The 21,341-nt window shown below is 42.1% G+C and overlaps 1 protein-coding gene across 4 annotated transcripts in view; it reads right to left on the bottom strand.

Moving 5' to 3' along the window:
• gpd2 (glycerol-3-phosphate dehydrogenase 2 (mitochondrial)) overlaps window positions 1-21,341 on the bottom strand; it is a 134,722-nt gene that overhangs the window by 61,955 nt on the left and 51,426 nt on the right. For all 4 annotated transcript variants that reach the window (XR_012099097.1, XM_073047346.1, XM_073047345.1 and 1 more), the window contains 2 exons: window positions 3,423-3,547; window positions 3,135-3,232 (listed from right to left, as the gene is read on the bottom strand). Coding sequence is in view for 3 of the 4 variants with exons in the window: in XM_073047346.1 (XP_072903447.1) it covers window positions 3,135-3,232; window positions 3,423-3,547 (223 nt within the window). In the remaining variant the exon portion in view is untranslated. The remainder of the gene's footprint in view (window positions 1-3,134; window positions 3,233-3,422; window positions 3,548-21,341) is intronic.

The following is a 21,341-nucleotide window of genomic DNA, read 5'->3' as shown; positions in this document are numbered from 1 at the left end:
CTCCTACAATTGTATGGGGCTTTCCAGGTTTAGCAATGAAATGTTGTATGAAGCACACAAACAATCATTGCTTTGTTGTGAAGTGCTGGCAAACATGCTTTGAAGTGTTTTGCATTTCTGAAAGCTTTCACAAAGTGACAGAAAATAAATCAATTTCTTGTTTGTTTTATCAAAGTGTATGCTTTGAAGTGTATTCACTCTTCAAATATTCAAGGAGCCTTGATGATTTCATTGCCTCATTTGACAGAAGCAAGAGACACATTGGCTGCTGTTAGTTGCAAGGTGCTGGTATAAATCCATATTTCAGATGCTCCACGCCATATTGTCTATACTTCACTTCCTTGAAAGAAAGGGTTAATGTTTGAGGAGTGTTTGACTGCACTGAGCCTGTACTCACTGGAGTTTAAAAGAGTGATGGGGGAATCTCATTGAAACCTATTGAATATTGAAAGGCTAGATAGAGTGGCTGTGGAGAGGATGTTTCCATGGTGGGGGGAGGGATTCTTGGTCCAGAGAGCACAACCTTGGAATAGAGAAACGTCCAGTTAGAACAAAGATGAAGAGGAGGAGGAATTTCTGTAGCTAGTGAGTGGTGAATGTGTGGAATTCATTGCCACAGACAGCTATGGAGGCCAAGTCATTGAGTATATTTAAAGCAGAGGTTGATAGGTTCTTAGTCAGGGCGTCAAAGGTTACAGGGAGAAGGCAGGAGAATAGGGTTGGCAGGAATAATAAATCAGCCATGGTGGAATGGTGGAGCAGACTCAATGAGCCAAATGGCCTAATTCTGCTCCTGTGTCTCATGGTCTTATTGTTTGGTCTGCTTCTGCCATTTTCGTTATGAATCAACCACCACACTCAGTCGCCTATTGTTTAAGTCACCCACCCAAGGATTCAGTGGTCCTCCTCGCTCGCGACGCAACACAAACACACACGTCCAACTTCAAGTGCTGCGGTCAATACAGGGAACAATTATGATATCATCATCATTCAGGCAACATCTGACTTTCTACCTGAAGGCACGTAAAGGAGGGCAGTGATAACTCGGTTGGGCTGTGGGCAAGAGAACTGTGGTCAAGATCATTTGAGAAGGCAGATTCTGTACTTTTCCCCATTGAAAGCCATACTCCAATTCAAAGGAATTATGTCACTGCATGATTAGAGTATGGGAATCATACTAGCTAACACTGTACTGCAGTATTGATTGGAAATAATGCATGGGCCAGCTCCAGAAATTTCACAATTTCTTCAGTCCAGATTTCCCTTGATGTGCCCGTTAGAGAAGTGTCACATTGCTTTTCAAAACTATAATGTGCTTTGAGCAAAGTCTCAGAGAATGGTGGGCTCCATGTGATCAATTGAGCAAGGTCTATGAGAATGGTGGGTTATGTGATCGTTGTAATCAATTGAGGCACTGATGATCAAATGTAACTGATTTCTTGAATTAATCCCTCAAGTGTCCCCATCCTACTGAGTGTTCCCCCCCCCCCACCACTTCCTCTCCACAGCCCCCTGCCTGTAAGGAGTTTGTACATTCTCCCCATAACCACATGGGTCTCCTCCGGGTGCTCTGGTTTCTGCTCACAGTGTAAAGACATACCAGTTGGTAGGTTAATTGGTGGTTATAAATTGTCCCATGATTAGGCTAGGGTTAAATCGGGGGTTGCTGGGTGGCACAGCTTGAAGGGCCAGAAGAGCTGTATCTCAATAAATAAATAAAAATATCTTTACTGCCCCTTTAGAAACTCACACTGCCCCAGGGAGGCAATATCACCCAGTTTAGGAACCACTGATTTACATGAATGGTTCCTGAGATAACATTATACTGACAAAGACAGAACAGAACAGGAGGCTGGGCCTGTTTTCTTTGAACAGGAGGTTGAGGGCATATGTGATGGAACCATATCAAGATGGGTATATAAGGGGTCTCTGCAGAGTGAAGTGCCAGAGCTGAAGTGGTTTCCTTTAGTAGACAGCTTGTGGACTGAAGATTAAGTGGAAGAGGATTCAGAACTTGCAGGCAGGATCCATCCTGGCCTGTAAAGTTTGAAAGATCTGGGATGAAACCAATAGGTTGCTCTGGTAGGCAGCCAGCACACATACAACATGCTGAATGGCTTCCTGGTTTATTCAAATCTCTTCACAGCCATATCCCTATAACCGGGACCCGCAGCAACCACTATGTCTTCCATTTACAACTGCTGCCAAGGCCCAAGTATCCAGGCTTGTGCCTGTCAATGCTGATTGCATGGTTATTTTCCACTCCCATCGTCATTCATGTTCTTCAGCTTTCAACTATCTGAGGCAAGAGTCAGCATTCGGTTGCTTTGCTGCAAAAGATGGCGACAGCAGACAGTTCAATAGAACTCTTCCGCAGCTAATGTTGATGGAGCTCTCCAAAGAGTCTGAAGGGACATTTCTCAATCTATATCCTAAATTTACTGTCAAGCCATAACACAGCAGGAGGCTGCCCCAGAAATCCAGCACTTTAGTGACATCTTTGCTTAAAGTACATGGTATGCATTACAATGATTCACACTCTTCATAAATACAGGCAACGAAAATACAGAACATGGGCCCTTAAGTCATTTTTCAAAGAATAAATAGGATTGCAATTTAACTAACACAAGAGCTGCTAACAGAGAAACTCGTTATTATTATAAACTTGGCAATAGAAATGTGGGTATTTACATAAAGGAAACAAATTGTAAGCTAGATTAATGCAATGGCAGGAAAATGTTGTCAAAGTTCAAAGAAAATTTATTATCAAAGTACATTTATGTCACCATATACATAAAACATCGAGATTCATTTTCTTGCAGATTACTTAATAAATCCAGTAACCATAACAGAAAATAAAAGACAATAAACTGTGTAAATACTAAAAGAAAGAAAAAAGAAACAATAATAAATAAATAAATAAGCAATAAATATTAAGAACATGAAATAAAGAGTCCTTGAAAGTGTCTGTTGGTTATGTACAAAACTTCTTTCCACCTATCAATCAAGATTAACCTTACTTGTTACAGCTACCTGAACCTCCTTACGATATTTCACAATTAGTGAGTACACGATTGAGCAAACAAGAAGCAAAATTCACACTTGACATTCCTACAATACTAAGAAACACTTACTTGTAAAGAGGAAGCATTATAGGTAACTGTCTTGCAATATGAGGAGCAACTTCAAGCAAATTGGCACGTTCTCGTAGTGATTCTCGCACTAGTTTATACTATAAAAATGAACACAGTTTGAAATTACAAATATCGTTAATATAGTTTCCTGAATCATTTAACTTATTTGAAAAGAACAATTAGTTGCTTATCAATTAATGTATTTAATGTACTGTATATTCATCTCCTGATAAAAAACAAAAAATGGTACATTATTATTTTAGCTCAAATTGTGTTTATTATTTATACCTGCTCATAATCCAAATTTATGAATGCTTTCTGTAGATATCGCACTCCTCCATGTATAAGTTTAGTGCTTTTGCTACTTGTTCCAGAAGAAAAGTCCTCTCTCTCTATCAGTGCAGTTTTGAGACCTGGAAAGATGAAAAACAGTTCTTAGTAACTTGTCCTCAATTGTTGGGTTTATGCAATAGTTCAGAAAATAATTTAAAATAATAATATCATTTTGCCCAGTTAAGGCCATCATGCCAGTTTTGTGGCTTGGCAAACCACTTTGTAGGAAAATTTGTGAAGAACAATCATGGTCCTGATACCATGATTGTCTACGTCAAACAACATGACACACAATGATCATCATCACCAAGCCAGAAATCATCTAAAAATAGAGTCAAAGTTCCAGATGATCAACTGGTGGAGCCTGGAGAGGGGGAAGCACTCTGTTTCCAGAATCCAGGGACACTTGGCTCAGATACACTGCCAACACATGTGGCAGAGGGGTAAGGGAAGGGAACCCAGTAGAGTAACTTTTGCAACTGAAAATCAGCTATTGGAACATTCTGAGTCCAAAAGGTCACACACTGCAGGAAGAGAATGGGTAACCGGCTAAAAACTAATGGTTAGCTTTGTATTTACTGGAGACTTTTCCAGTATAGCGAGCGCTCACCACAAGCTCCACCATTACATTTCTTCTGAATTGATGGCTTTGTAGACAAGTCTTTGGACAATATGAAGACAGGTGGATGGGCAGGTAGCGTTGAAGAAGCAGGGAGTATGCAGATTGGACAGATTGGGAGTATGCTCAAGGAAGTAGTTCACGGAATAAAAGGGCTCTGTACTCGCTGGAGTTTAGAAAAATGTGAGGGGGGGTGGATCTCATTAAATCTTGTTGAATATCGAAAGGTCTAGATAGAGTGGATATGGAGAGTATGTTTCCTATAGTGGGAGGGTCTAGAACCATGGGGCAAAGCTTCAGAATACAAGGATGTCCCTTTTGAAGAGAGATAAGGAGGAATTTCTATAGCCAGAGGGTAGTGAATCTGTGGAATTTTTTGCCACAGATGGCTGGGAAGCCAAGTCACTGGGTATATTTAAAGCAGAGGTTGATAGTTTCTTGATTAGTAAGGGCATCAAAGGTTACGTGGAGAAAGTCGGCATACAGGGTTGAGAGGGATAATGTATCAGCTCTGATGGAATGGTGGAGAAGACTCAATAGGTCAAATGGCCTAATTCCGCTCCTATGTCTTATGATCTTCACGCACCATCCAATAATATAAGAAAGAACGAAAATAACTCCCCCGGCAAACTTACTGAAACCACAGCTTAGAAACAAATCTACCTAAAAGGGAAAACACAAAAGTGGGAATTTGAAAAACATATTAGTATAAAATAATATAATTTTACAAACATTTATGGATGTCACTGCATTCACCAGCTAATTTTTTTGGCAAAATATATCCAACTAAGAACTTACACTGGAGAAAAGATGACTCCTGTGGGAATGATGTTTGTAATTGTGAAGTACAACAGCCAACAAGCTACATTGAGCATGTATATGGGAAAAACGAGAGGCCAGCATTGTGGGGACATGATTGGCTGGAGAACTGCAACTTGATTGGAGATCCATTCACAATGTGCAAGCCACACCTGCTGCAATGAAGGCATGTGAATGCAAATTAAGGAAGATACTGGATGATGCCACACCAGTGTTCAAGCATCCACCCTGGAAAACTCAAATATATCAAGGGTAAAACAGTGTTAAATGAAAATGCTACACCAAAGTTTTGCGAAGCCAGTCCGGTTCCTTATACTATCTGTGATAAAGTAGGCAGTGAGTTAGATCACATAGAGGCTGAAGGATTTCTTTCCCAGGTTGAGTCGAGCTCATGGGCAACACCACTGGTCCCAGTAACCAAGAATGTATCTGTCAGGATATGTGGTGATTTTAAGCTTAATCAACCCAGTACTGAAAGTTGACCAATTCTCTCTGCCCAGTACAGAAGTTACCTTTGCAAACCTTTCTGGAGGAAAACACTTCAGCAAAGTGGACTTAGCTGATGGAGATGGAAGAAGAGTCCAAGTTGTTTCTTACTGTAAACATTCACAAAGGGCTCTATCACCATGTTAGGCTTGTTTTGGAGTAGCATCTGCACCTGCACTCTGGCAGAAAGCTGTGGACCAGGTGCTGCAAGGCTGCCCATGCACTCAGTGTTACCTGGATAACATCATTGTTACTGGTAAAAATGACAAGGAACATCCCCAAAACCACAAAACAGTGTTAAAAAGATTAAAAAATTATGGGCTCAGAGCAAAATGCAACAAGTATGGATTCTTCAAACCAAACACCACTTACTGTGGTTCACATGATTGACGCACAAGGATTACACAAGTGTGCTGAGCTGTGGTGGATGCCCCGAGGGCAAAGAACACGTCATAGTTGCGGTCCTTCTTAGGATTTGTCAAGTAATATAACAGACTCCTGTCAAACCTGCATACTGTGCTCTACCCCTTGTACTCTTTACCGCAGATTGGGAAGAAATGGAAATGGACGAAGCAGTATGAGATCGCTTTCAAAATGGTGAAGGAAATGGTGACGTCAGACACCGTACTGACACATTATGATTTACATCGTCCAGTGAAGCTTGCCTGTGATGCCGCACCTTACGTACGGTCATGTCACATTATCTGTGATGGCAGTAAACAGCCCATAGCCTTTGCATCACGTTTCCTTACCGCTGCAGAGAAAATTCATGCATAGATTGACAGAGAAGCCTTGAGCCTGGTTAGGGCTGTAAAACATTTCAACCAGTACTTGAATGGGAGAGAGTTTACCCTCGTTACGGACCATCAATCACTAGTGTCCATTTTCAATCCACAGAAGGGTGCTCCACTGACAGCAGAAACACAAATGCAGAGATGGGCTCTGTTTCTTGGAGGACACAATTACAAGACTGAATTCAAGAAGATGACTAATCATGGACTTGATAATGGATGTCTTGTTTATACTTGCAAAGGGAAACACCTGACAAATTTACAAAAGAGGGCACATCCCTTAATGCAAATGGAAAGTCTCCCTGCAACGGCGGAGATGATCCAAAAGGAAATCAGAAAAGACCCCATACTTCATCAGGTCTACTAGCCACCAAAAATGGCTTCAATGTACAGGAGAAACTCCAGATCCTCCATTGTTACCAGCACCGATATGAACTTCCCTTATGTGGGGATTCAGAGTTGTTGTACCAAACAAGCTGAGAACTAAAGTGCTGGAAGAGCTACATACCAGTCATCTAGTTATGGTTAAAATGAAAGTGTGGCTCGAAGCTTTGTCTGGTGGCCTGGGATAGATCAGCAGATTGAGCAACTTGTCATGCACTGTACAGAATGCCAACATGTCCAGTAGGTGACAAGAGCAGTGCCTCTCCAGCCGTGGGAATGACCTGCACTGCCCTGTCCGAGGATTAATGTGAACTTTACCAGACCGTTCATGAGCACAAATTTCACGAAGCTACAAAATGGCCAGAAATGTTCCCAATAGCCTCCACTACTGCCTCGGCACTGTTGATTCAAGATTCAAGTATATTTATTATCAAAGAATGTATAAATTATACAGCCTTGAGATGTGCTTGCTCACAGGTAGCCACAAAGCAAGAAACCTGAGAGTACCTAATTTAAAGAAAAAAAGGAATAAAAACAAAAATAAAAGACAAACACTTGAAGCGCAAGAGAAAGGAGGTGCACTACAACCCAGGCACTGCTGCTGCAAAATGCCCCCAGGCTTAGATCACTCTGCCCAGTGACTTGTTCCGCCCAGATTTCGTTGCCCAGCCCACAGCTACTCTCAAGCTCTTCAAATCAGTTGGGTGTCCAGAATGATCCAACCGCACACCTGGGCCAGTGGTACGAGCATTGAAATCAAATCTCTACCCGGACCCCAGCTTCTCCTTATGATACCCAGTGCGATCCAACCTTGCTCCTGGGCCAGCTGTACATACATCAGAACTCCATCCACAATGATTCATCTGCTGAACTCGCCTCACCATCGTTCACTCCTTCAATGTTTGCAGCGATAATTTAACACAATTTACCTCAGAAGAGGTATTTTTAGTGATGTTTTTAGTTGGATTTCTTAGCCTTTTGACTACCAGGAATCTGTCACACACACTTGGTAGCGCCATTTTAACCAGATGCCTCTTCACAAGGAATGGAGTTCCACAGTACTTAGTCAGTGACAGTGGACCATAGTTTGTGGGGAACAGACTGAACCAGAAGCTCGCCAACTTCCTTCTTGTACACCGTACTGCAACACATTCCACAACCAGCAACTCACCACCCATGCTTTTCCTGGGTCATCTCTTCTGCTCAGTCTTGGATCTCTTCAAACCCAGTCTCAGAAGGAGTTTGCAGGACAAGCAGCTGAGACAAACTGAGGGCTCCTCAGACAAGGAGGTTCGATGTTTCACTTCTGGACACGCAGTCCTGGTGAGGGTCTACAGAGGTGATCAAAGGTGGGTACTCAGAAAGATTAAGGCCTGAACTGGACCACTCTCAAACTCAGTGGAGATTGGGGATGACAGATCAATCAGTTGAGGAGAGAGAATTGGCTACTGCTGTCAGAAGCACTTCCTGCAGTCTCAGTCACCTCCTACAATGACCACAGAACCTGAGATTATTTCACAGCCACCTGACAAGAAGAGTGTCACCCACCCCCCCAACCCCTTATCAGGGAAGACATTATCCCACAAGAGCGAACAATCCTCTACGGTGATCAAATCTTTAGGCCTGAATGGGAGAATTTAAAATTTATAATGCTGTGGACATCTCTATATAGCAGTTGTATTAAATAATATACTGTGTTTGTAGTAGAGATGCATTCTCTATTGAGATGGAGCTAAGCAGGAAGGAATGTTCTGTATTGAATATTTTAGTAATATGTGAGTAATCTTGTATATATATTGGTTGATTAAGCATTCTTGTTTGTGTCAATATTTCATTACGGGTTATATGTATAAACACGTGAACTGCATATGTCATCACACTACCACATGATACATGCATGCCTCGTTAAAAGTAAACACAAAGTTAGACCCACATACCCAGACCCCTGTGTTTTCCTTTGTATTATTTTAATGTTTTGAAGCTATGAAACAACAACCACCATAAGCAAAGTAATAGTCGCCGTTCCTTCACAAAATAACATAACTTCCTGACAGGAGAATCTCAGAAATAAAGGGTCAACCATTATTGTTTGTCATTCATATCAGTGAGCTGGATGAGAATGTAGAAAGCACAATTGGCAAGTTTGTAGCTGACATCAAAATGGTGTGGTGGATGGGGAGGAAGGTTATCCAAGGCTACTAAAGGATGGAGATCAACTGGGAAACGGACCATGGAGTGATACGTGAAGATTAACCACCGACAAGTATGAAATGATGCATTTTCGGAGGTTCAACTATGGCAAAACTTAGACAGAGAATGACAGGACCCTGTGAGGTTCTTTAGAACACAGAAACCATAAAATACTCCCTACAAGTGGTGTCACTGGTAGACCTGATGGTAACAAACACACTTGCCTTCATCAGACAGAGCAGTGGGAACAAAAGTTGTTATTCATGTTAAAGATGTTGGTGAGATAGCACCTGGAATGTTGTATGTAGTTCTGGTCACCATACTAATAGGCAGGATGTGATTAAACTGGAGAGGATTTTGCCAGTACTGGAGTGCTTGAGTTATGACAGACCAGATAGACTGGGATGGTTTCCCCTGGTGCAAGGGATGATGCCGTGGAAACCTCATAGAATTTTATAAAATCATGATTAAAAAGCCACAGCTAAAATAAATTGTCACAGTCTCACCCCCTCCCCCCCCACCCAAGGTTGAGGAGTCTAAACGAGAAGACACACGTTTTAGTTGAGAGCGGAAAGTCTTAAAGGGGATCTGAGGGAATATTTTTCCCTCAGAGGGTGATAGGTGTTAGAGAAGGAGGTAGATGGGGGTAAAATTACAATGTTTAAAAGACATTTGGGCAGGAACATGGATACAAAAGGTTTAGATGGATTTGGGCCAAATGGAGATAAATGGGACTTGGTCACAAAAGCACCTTGATTAGCATGGACAAGTTGGGCTGAAGCCCCTGGTGTATAACTCTATAACTCTGAAGCTGCATTCAGAGCCAGACTACTACCAAGACGTTAATGCAGACCTCAACAGGGGTGTTCACAATGTGATTTGTTCTGTCTCCAATACTCTGCAGTGTTCAGCCACCACAAGCTCTTCCGTCATTGTACACAGAACAATTTGGCTATCAGGTGAGCTCATCCATTGGCAGCTAGAATGAAGAAAAAGAAGGAAGTTCCTTTTCATTAGCAGCACATTTAAAAACAGGCACAGGAAGAGGGGGTGGAAGTGAAAGATGAGGCTTAGAAGCCACTCACCAGGAGTGGACACCAACAGGTAGAGGATTCAGCCCAGTACATCACAAGCAAAGCCCTTCCAACCATTGAGCACATCTACACGAAACGCTGTCATCAGAAAGCAGCATCCGTCAAGAGTTGCTCAATGCCCAGGCCATGCACTTGTCTCGCTGCTGCCTTCAGGAAGAAGGTACAGGAACTTGAGGTCTTGCACCACGAGGTTCAAGAACAGTTACTACCCCCCAACGTTCAGGCTCTTGAACAAAAGGGGATAACTGCACTCACTTGCCCATCCATTCAGATGTTCCCACAAGCAATGATCTCACTTTAAGAACACTTCATCTTGTTATCTCCTGTTCTCGTTATTTATTGCTATTTATTTATTTTTGCATTTGCAAGTTCAATATCCTGAGTATGATGCCTTGGCACAACTGCCAGCAATGCATGGGCCAAGGACAGCAGTGCAGTCTAATAAAAGGAAGGTGAGACAACAGCTTTCAACAGGAGCCATTGAAAGGGACCATAGGATCTGAGTGGTATGTCAGCAACAGAAGGAGCTGATGACAGTCTTCAGCAATGGCCCTTATAAGACCATACAACATAGGGGCAAAATTGGATTATTTGGCCCACCAAGTCTGCACTTCCTCCCTCACCATCATTCAAGGCCTCAAACAGTCTTTCCAGGTGAGGTAACACTTCACTTGCAAGGCTGCCTAGATCATCTACTGTATTCGATGCTCCCAATGGGGCCTCCACTACATCGATGATATCCAACACAGATTGGGGAACCACTTTGTTGAGCACCTTTGCTCTGTCCTCTGCAAAAGGCAGGATCTCCTGCTGGCATCCCATTCTAATTCAATTTCCCATTACCATTCTGACATGTCTATCCTTGGCCTCCTCTATTACCAACCTGACAGTATGAACATTAATTTCAAAGTTCAAAGTAAATTTATTATCAAAGTACATATATATCACTATATACAACCTTACAGGCAATCACAGTTAATACAAGAAACTCTATAGAATTGATGAAAGACCACAACCAATCAGATGGATATCAGCTAATGTGAAAAAAACAATAAATCATACAAATATAAAGAAAGATAAAAGAGAAATAATAATAATAATAACAATAAATAAGTGAGCAATAAATATCAAGAACATGAGATAAAGAGCCCTTGAAAGTGAGTCCATGGGCTAGGCAATCATTTCAATGATGGGGCGAGTGAAGTTATGGATGATGGATCCTGAACCTGGTGGTGTGGGACTTAAGATTCCAATACTTTCCCCCTGATGGTGGCAACAAGAAGAGAGCACGTCCTGGGCTGGGTGGTGGAGAGCACATCCTGACGATGGATGCAGCTTTCCTGTGACCATGCTGATGAAGGGTCTTGGCCGAAAATGCTGACTGTTTATTCCCAAAGTGCTGGAGGAACTCAGCAGGCCAGGCAGCATCTAGGAAAAGAGGACAGTCAACATTTCAGGCCAAAACCCTTCGAAGGGTTACAGTCCGTAACGCTGACTGTACTATTAGTTCCTCCAGCATTTTGTGTGTTGCTCAGATTTCCAGCATCTGTAGATTTTCTCTTGTTTGTGACCATTTATTCCCCTCTATACATGCTGCCTTAGGTTTATTATCACTGACATATATTGTGAAATTTGTTGTTTAGTGGTAGCAGTAGAAAGCCAGCACAACACAAGACATAAAAATTACTATAAGTTAAAAAACAAATAATGCAGAAGTTAAATTACAAGGTAGTGTTTATGGGCCATTCAGATATCTGATGGCAGAAGGGAAGAAGCTGTTCCTGAATCATTCAGTGTGGACATTCAGGCTCCTGTACCTCCTTTCTGATGGTAGTAATACAAAGAGGGCATGTCCTGGAAGCCGAGGGTAGTTAGTGATGGATGATGCCTTTGATGGTGGGGAAGGTTTTGCCCATGATTGATCTGGCTGAATTTACAACCCCCTGCAGCCTCTTGTGATGCCGTGCAGTGGAGCAGCCATATCATGTTGTGATGCAACCAGGTGGCAGGTTCTCCACCATATATCAGTAGAAATTTGCAAACTTCTTTGGTGACGTAGCAAATCTCCTCAAACTCCTATTAGAGTTGAGTTGCTGGCATGCTTTTCCTCATGAGTGCATCAATATTTTGGCCCAAGATAGATCCTCTGAATTGTTGGCGCCCAGGATTGTGAAGTTGTTCACCTTTTCCACCACTGGTCCCAAGAATGAAGATTGGTATGTGTTCCCCAGCTTTCCATTCCTGGCGTCTATAATCAATTCCTTGGTTTTGCTGCTCGTGAGTGTGAGGTTGATGTGACACCACTCAACCAGCCGACCTATCTCACTCCTACATGCTTCCTCGTTGCCATCTGAAGTTCTGCCAGTAACTGTAGATGGCGTTCATACTGTGCCTAACCACGCACAATTTCACAGTATATGTGCACAGCAAAATCTTCTGTGGGCATATACTGTAGTTACTAATGCTTTGCAAATCATTACGTACAGTTTCTTATCGTTCCCTCATTAATTAAATACTTGTAACTTGCACTAGTTACCTTAGAGCTACATCACAAGATGCTGATGTCACACACAATTCAATCAGAGTAAGGTGCACTTTCCCTTCCCTGATCTAAGACTGTTAGCAAATCTGTTGGCTTCTTTACAACTGCCTGGCAACTCTGATGATTGTCTGCTCGTGATAGCCCTCACGTGTATTTCATTCAATTATACAACAGACAAATTTGATCTCGTGGTTTCTATCCAGACCATAATAAAGTAACAGAGCTTGAATTTTAACTTGTAACTTTCAACTTCTTTCAATAAACATTGTTTTCCTCAAGCCAAGTTGAATTTTCACTTTCTATGGCTTGACTAAAATGTCTCCAAAACCATTAGAAAAATCAAGAACTTTTGTATGTGCCAATTCAACCATAAAACCTTCTCTGAAGCAATCTGACAAACTTTGACTCATTTCAAATTTAACCTCTTGCCAGCAGAAAAAATAGAGATTAATGTTTAAAAACCTGTTCTCAGAATGCACATAAGATCATCAGACACAGGACTGAATTTGTTCATTCAGTCCACCATTATATCATGGCTGATTTATTATCCCTCTCAACAACATTCTCCTGCCCTCTCCTCATTACCTTTGATACCCTGACTCAACAATAATCTATCAATCTCTGCTTTCAGTATACTCAATAACCTGGCCTCCACAACCATCTGTGGCAATGAATTCCAGAGACTCATTACCCTCTGGCTAAAGAAATTCCTCCTCACCTCTGTTCTAAATGAACATCCCTCTATTGTGAGGCTGTGCCCTCTGCTTCCAGACTCCCCCACTATAGGAAATATCTTCTCCACATTCATTTTATCTCGGCTTTTCAATATTTCAATAAAATCCTCCCTCGTTCTTCCAAACTGCAGTGAGTACAGACTCAGAGCTAACATATACTTCTCATACATTAACCCTTTGACTCCCAAAATTATTCTCATGAACTTCCTCTGGACCCTTTCCAATGCCAGCACGTCACATCTTCTCTTAGATAAGCAGCCCAAAACTGCTCACTATACTCCAAATGTGCTTTGACCAATTACTTATAAAACCTGAGCATTACATCCTTGCTCTTATATTCTAGTCTTCTCGAAATGAATGCTAACATTGCATTTCCCTTCCTTACATTTAAGGAATCCTGCACAAGGTCTCCCGAGTTCTACTGCACCTCTGATTTCTGGATATGCTCCATGTCTGTTCCTTTATTCCTTCTACTAAAGTGCATGACCCTACTCTTCCCTGCACTATATTCCATCTGCCACTTCCTTGCCCATTCTCCCAATCTAAGTGCTGCAGATTCATCTACACTACTAGCCCCTCTTCCTATCTTCCTATCTTCCTATCAAACTTAGCCACAAAGCCAGCATGCAAGTCATGACATACAACACGAAAAGAAGCGGTCCCAAACCCAACCACTGTGGAACATCACTCATCACCGGCAACCAACCAGAAAAGGCACGCTTTATTCCCATTCTTTGCCTCCTGCCAGACAGCCAATCTTCTTATCGTGGTAGTATGTTTCCTGTAATACCCTGGAGCCCATAATACCCTTGTTTTGATCAGCAGCCTCATGCTCGCAAGTCCTTATTTAATGCTTTGAGAAGTTAGTGCTGGGCTTTCTCCAGGCACTACCTGACCCTCCGTAGGTAGCGAGGCTGGAATTTGAGAATCGCCGCCCATCAAGGACACAAGATAATGTTCACATCAGGATACTTGGTATCATGGAGTGAGTTAACAAAACATGAAAGAAATACAATGTGGAATTCAAATCAATTATGCAATTAGTTCTGCTTAATCAAGATTCCACATCGATATAATGTAATTAAGAGTTATTGGCTTGAAACATAGTGCAGATAACTCAGGGCCATTGCATAACAATGTATTTTTCCAGCAGTCCAATCCAATCGGGAGCAAGAAAGGAGGCAACTCAAAATAGGTCCATGGGTGAGATTTTAAAGGGAGCAATCAGCATTTTCCCAATCAAATCATGATTCATTAGCAAGGGCAAATAAAAACTAAGGCTGGAACAAGTGGAATGGCCAGTGTGTGAGTGGACCAGTGTTAGTGTGGGGAGGCTTTGACTCATCAGGCTTCGGCAAGCACAGGCTTGGGCGAGGTAAGTATCAGGTAAGTTTCTTCTTCTTCATTCTTTATCTGCTAGTATATAGTTAGAGCAGTGAAAATGGCTCCAGGGGCTGTCTTCTGTTCTTTGTGTGCAATAGGGGAATTCTGGGAGGCCTCTAGCCTCCCAGATAGCCACATCTGCACCAGGTGCACTGAGCTGCAGCTCCTCAGAAAATGCATTAAGGAACTGGATCTGCAACTTGATGGCCTTCGGCTTATTGGGGAAACTGAAGTGGTGATAGATGGGAGCTATAGTGAGGTAGTCACTCCTAAGTCGCAGGAGACAGGTATCTCAGTGCCTGTTGGGACAGAAAAAGGAAATGGACAGCCAATGCAGGCTATTGCTGCAGCCATTCACCTCAATAATAAGTATACCACTTTGGATACCATTTGGGGGGGTGGGTGAGGGGGGAAATGACCCTATCAGGGCGAAGCCGCAACGACTGTGTCTCTGGCACTAAGTCTGGCGTTGTGGCTCAGATGGGGAGGGGGGGGGGAAGAAGACTGCAGTAATGATAGGGGATTCCATAGAGGAGTACACACTAGGTTCTGTGAACATGAAAGATACAACCAGATGGTATGTTGCCTCCCAGGTGCCAAGGTCAGGGACATCTTGGATCAGGTCCATGGTATTTTAAGCAGAAGGGTGAGCAGCCATACGTCTTGGTACATATTAGCACCAATGACATACAGTACTGTTTAAAAAAAAGTCTTAGGTACAAGACTTTTTGCAGAGTACTATAAATACCAATGAAGTTCACTCCCTTACGAGCTCGAAGAATTTATGCACGTTGTTAGGGAGTATTCTGGATTTATTTTAAAATAGAAGATATTAATTCAAACAAGAAAACAGTCTGCAGTTCTTAATATATATTGTAAATTGAAAGTAGAAAATTTAAGTTACTGTACTGTGCAAAAGTTTTAGGCACCCTAGCTATATGTACTATAGATATATATATATATATATTCACACACACACACACACCTAAGAGTTTGGCACAGTATTGTAGACAGGAAAAGAGAGGAGGTTCTGAAGAGAGATCTTAGGGAGCTAGGCAGAAAGCTGAAAAGCAGGACGTCCAGTGTAGCATCTCCAGATTGCTGCCTGTGTCAAGTGTCAGTGAGGGAAAGAATAGGATGATTTGGCAGATGAATCTGTGGCTGATGAACTGATGCAGGGGGCAGGATTTCAGATTTCTGGATCATCAGAATTCCTTCTGGAGAAGGTATGACCTGTACAAAAGGCACAAACGAGAAAATCTGCAGATGCTGAAAATCCGAGCAACACACACAAAATGCTGGAGGAACTCAGCAGGCCAGGCATCATCTATGGATTCCAAAGATGCTGCCTGGCCTACTGAGTTCCTCCAGCATTTTGCGTGTGTTTCCTGTACAAAAGGGACAGGTTGCATGCACATGAACCTCAGGGGGATCAATATCCTTGCAGGCAGGTTTGCTGGAACTGTTGGGAGGGTTGAAACTAATTTGGCAGGGAATTTGAATGGGAAACAGAGTGATAGGCTGAGGTTGAGGCAGTTGGTTTACAAGCAGAAGCAGTGTGTAATGAGACAATCAGGAAGGACAGGCAGATGTTTGGGCAATATTGCAGTCAGTGGGATAAGTTGCAGTGTAATCGGGACAAAATCGGAAGGGGTGATGAATACAGGACTGAAAGTATTATATTTATGCAGTATACGGAATAAGGTAGATGATCTTGTAGTACAGTTAGAGATTGGCAGGAATGGCACTGAGGAGATCACTGTCATAGCTGAAAGAAAATTATAGTTGAGAGCTTAACATCCAAGGACACCTATTGTATTGAAAGAACGAGCAGGTAGGCTGGGGGACAGGGGGGGGTGTAGCTCTGTTGGTAAAAAACGAAAGAGCTGATATAGGATTGGAAGATGTAGAATCCTTGTGGGTAGAGTTAAGAAACTACAAGGGGAAAAAGACTCATGGAAATTATATACAGGCCTCCAAACAGTAGGCAGGATGTGGGCTACAAATTACAATGGGAGACAGAAAAGGCAAAAGGGCAACTTTATGATAGTGATGGGGGATTTCAATATGCAGGTAGATTGGGAAGATCAGGTTGGTGTTGCATTGCAAGAGTGAGAATTTGTAGAATGCTTATAAAACGGCTTTTTAGAGCAGCTTGTGGTTGGAGCCCACTAGACGATCAGCTATTCTGGATTGGGTATTGTGTAATCAACCAATTCTGATTGGCTAAAGTGAAATGTATCAGTATTACAGTGGAGAAAAGGGAACTACAAACGCATGAGAGAGGAACTGGCCAAAGTTCACTGGAAGAGGAAAGTACGAGGGATGAGGGTAGTTCAGCAATGGCTGGAGCTTCTGGAAGCAATTTGAAAGGTGCAGGATAGATACTGTACACCCCAAAGAGGAAATAGTATTCTAAAGGCAGGACGATGCAGCCGTGGCTGAGAAGTGAAGTCAAAGCCGACATATAAGCGAAAGAGTGAGCATATAGAAGAACAAAAATTAGTGGGAAGTTAGAGGATTGAGAAGCTTTTGAACACCAACAGAAGGCAACTAAAAAAAAGCCACAAGGACAGAAAAAATGAAAAATGAATATACGCTAGCCAATAAAATCAGAGAGGACACCCGAAGTGTTTTCAGATATATAAAACGTAAAAGAGGCAGCAGAAGTAGATATTGGACCACTGGAAAATGAACTGGAGAGGTAATAATGGGGGACAGAAAATGGAGGACAAATTGAATAAGTATTTTGCAACAGCCTTCACTGTGGAAGATACCTGCAGTATGCCAGCAGCTTGAGAGTTGGGGGTAGAAATGAATGCAGTTGCCACTACTAGGGGAGATGGTGCTTGAGAAGCTGAAAGGTCTGAAGGTTGATGTCACCTGGTCCAAATGGACTGCACCCCAAGGTTCTGAATGAGGTAGCTGAAGAGATTGTGCAGGCACAAGTCATGATCTTTCGAGAAACAGTAGATTTTGGCATTGTTGCAGAGGACTGAAGAATTGAAAACATCACTCTACTCTTCAAGAAGAGAGGGAAGCAGAAGAAAGGAATTTATCGGAAAGTTAGCCTGAGAGTGGTTGGGAAGATATTAGAGTCATTTGTTGAGGATGAGGTTTTGACGTATTTGGAGGCACATGATAAAAAAGGCCAAAGTCAACATGGTTTCTTTCAGGTAAATTCTTTCCTAACAAATCTGTTTGAATTCTTTAAAGAAATTACAATCAGGATAGATAAAAGAGAAGCAATGGATATGCATATTCTGTACTTAGATTCTCAGCGGGCCTTTGACAAGGTGCTGCACATGATGATGCTTAGCAAGTTAAGAGCCCATTTTAGGAAATATACTAGCATGGATAGAACATTAGCTGATTGGCAGGAGGCAAAGAGTGGGAATAAAGAGAGCCTTTTCTGCCAGTGACTAGTGGTGCTCCACAGAGGTCAGTGTTAGGACTGCTTTGATTTACATTGTATGCCAATGATGTGGATGGTGGAATTGATGGATTTGTGGCCAAGCTTGCAAACAATACCAAGATAGGTAGAAGGGCAGATAACGTTGAGGAAGCAGGGAGGCTGTAGAAGGACTTGGACAGATTAGGAGAATGGGCAGCTATGAGGCAGTTGGAACACAGTGTGTATGGGCATGCACTTGGTAGCAGGAATAAAAAGCATAGACTATTTTCTAAACAGAGAAAGTTTGAAATCCAAGCTGCAAAGGGACTTGGGGGTCCTTGTGCAAGATTCCTTAAAGGTTAATTTGCAGGCTGAGTCAATGGTGAGGAAGGCAAATGCAATGATAGAATTCTTTTCGAGATGACTAAAATATAAAAGGAAGTAATGCTGAGGTTTTATTAGGCACTGGTGAGGCCACAGTGGAGCATTATGAGCAGTTTTGGGCCTCTTATCTAAGAAAGGATGTCCTGGCATTGGAGAGGGTCCAGAGGAATGATTCCAGGATGAAAGGCTTATCATATGAGGAGCATTTGATGGCTCTGGGCTTGTACTTGCTGAAATTTAGAATAATGAAGGGTGATCTCATTGAAACCTCATGAATGTTGAAAGGCCTAGATAGAGTGATTATGGAAAGGACGTTTCCAACAGTGGAGGAGACTAGGACCAATGGGCATACCTCAGAACAGAGAGATGTCCATTTAGAATGGAGATGAGGGGGAATTTCTTTAGCCAGAGCATGGTGAATTGGTGGAATTAATTTCATAGGCAGCTCTAGAGGACAGGTCGTTGTGTGTATTAGAGGTTGATAGATTAAGTCAGGGTGTGAAACGTTACGGGGCAAAGGCATACGAATGGGGTTGAGAGGGAAATGGATCAGCCATGATTAAATAGTAGAACAGACTAGATGGGCCAAATAGCTTAATTCTGCTCCTATATCTTATGGTTTTATAGGTTTTACAGAACGACAAGGATATAAACAGTAACAAACTAGATTGTTTGCAAATGCTTCCAAATGAATGCTATTTCCAAGAGATATTCGCAGCCTTAAGTAAATATAAAACCAAACAGCATTTTTGCCTTTGTCAGTAGTTTCGATTGAATTAATTTCAACATAAACTAAAAGAATAGTTAAGTGAAATAAGTAAATTCAGGATTTTTGTGGCTTTGCATCGTTCAGCCTCAACTAAGTACACATTAGTACTCGGCAGGTGGCAACATCTTCCAAGATAGAAGCTTTCCAGTTCCAAGAAGAGAGGAAAAAAATAATTTGCTTGCAAAACACACAAAATGCTGGAGGAACTCAGCAGCAGGCTTAACAGAAAAGAGTACAGTCGATGTTTCAGGCCAAGGCCCTTTAGCGGGGCTGGGTCTCGGCCCGAAACGTCAACTGTACACTTTTCCATTGATGCCGCCTGGCCTGCTGAGTTCCTCCAGTGTTTTGTGTGCATTGCGTGGATTTCCAGCATCTGCAGAGTTTATATTATTTGTTTGCAAAAATGTCTTCACTATTAGCCTATAACCCATTGGTCAAGGAGCCTCTTAATGAATTGGAACGCCCAAATTGTTGTATTAAAATGATGAAGGGTGAGCAGTTGTGTGAAAGTGTAGCTTTTAAATAGCTTTTAACAAGCAAGAACTTTTTATATTTTGTATTAAAGGAAGGAAGATGTACCTGGTACACAGAGTGCATCAATCACAAAAAACTGCACATTTACTTGAATTTAGGTCTCTTTTGCAGATCACAGTTTTTCATTGACTTCACAAATGAAGAATAAGAGCAAGAGGCTTTGATTGGTCAGGGTTGACCATGGTTGTTGCCTTCCAGCAGTCTAGATTTGCAAGCCTGGGGAGTACAATGTGGAGAACAAGCTGTTGTCCATGTTGGAACCTCCTCCTCTTCATGCATCTGATGAACCCAAAGGAATGGCACCAGCAGCATCACGAGAGTCGCCAGTCAATGTGGAACTCAATGGAGTACAACCTTAGGCTCCCCAACTCTGGATTTTTCCTTTGGGATTTAATCCGGAAGCCTTCCCATGAGTGGATATAGCCACAAGGCAGCAGAAATTTAAGATCATAATTTTCCTTCTCCTAGATGAGCGGCCAACCATGGCTGATGAGCTCCATGTGCCCGAAGCCTCTGGTTTTAAGGTGCCAGTAGCCCACCTTTGCCCATTCTCCTTAGAAATGGTTCCGCCAGGCTTAGTAGCTAAGCCACACATGAAGGCCAGGAGCTAGACTTGATTGTCAGAGGCTATTTGAGGTGCACAACATTGGGAGCATTTATTCGGTAAAGGGACTTTATCAATATTACCTGCCCCGGCTATAACAACCTTAAGAAACCACAAATTAAGCAGACTGCATATTAGTTGTCCTGAATATGTAGGCTCAGTATTGGCCATATCATGAGCAGTTTATCCAGGGCTCGGGTCTCTAGTAAAACTCAGTCATAGTAAAATCTCCAGGATCATTTGGTTAACTTGCACAGCTGCAGTGTGCACCAAGTGAAGGAAAATGGTGGCATTCATCAGACCAACCACTGGATCACAGTTCCAACTGGTCCTCTCTACAAAAGCTCATTTTCAAAAAGAACTGGTGACCTCCAAGTAGGCCATTTTGCTGGGACTTATTTCCATCACGTACTGGAGTACAATACTCCAGGAACATCAATAGGCCAAATCTGGGGAACTGTGAAAGAGAGCCAGCATCTGCCTTGTTCCATCTTCTCCTCCAGTGACAGGGGCATGAATAGGGAATTAGTATATCACCCAAAAATAAACTCTGACACGTCAGCAGCAGGCCACGGGCTGAAAATGAATGAACCAAATTCCAATTTTCACACCAACATTCCCCATAATATCCTAAAGCTCATCAAAAACTTCCAGGAAAGTTCGGGGGCAAGTTGGATTGTTCTATGGCCTTTGGTGTTCTTGGTATATGACTAAAGTGCAGTAACTGGAGGTGACCGATTCCTTTCAAACACAAGTGTCTGTAAGGGGAACCTTCAGCACAGTGACCCAGTAGCTGATCTGAAATATGGCACCTTCTGGGTACAGGCTGATCACCTAATATGGTGGCTGACAACCATAGATTTACTACACTAGAAAAGAGTAATACCTACCATATCTATAAAGATAACTCTATGCATGCAGCCAAAACTGGTATCAGGGCCTCTGCGTCTTCTACTTAAGCTGCCAGACCTGACTGAAAACTCCTATACAAAAACATAATGGACCATGCCACAACCAGTTTTTTTTCTTTTCAAATCTTTTTATTATTATTATTCAAAAATAGCACGTACATCGAAGTAACAACACTTACAATGCCTCAAAAAAGAAATTATCTTAAAGATTGAAAATATTTTTGAATTTAAAAAAA

Source organism: Hemitrygon akajei, chromosome 5 (genome assembly GCF_048418815.1).
Source record: "Hemitrygon akajei chromosome 5, sHemAka1.3, whole genome shotgun sequence".
NCBI classification, from domain to species: Eukaryota; Metazoa; Chordata; class Chondrichthyes; order Myliobatiformes; family Dasyatidae; genus Hemitrygon; species Hemitrygon akajei.
Note: the sequence above shows the minus strand (reverse complement) of the source record. Positions and strands in the feature narration are given on the sequence as shown.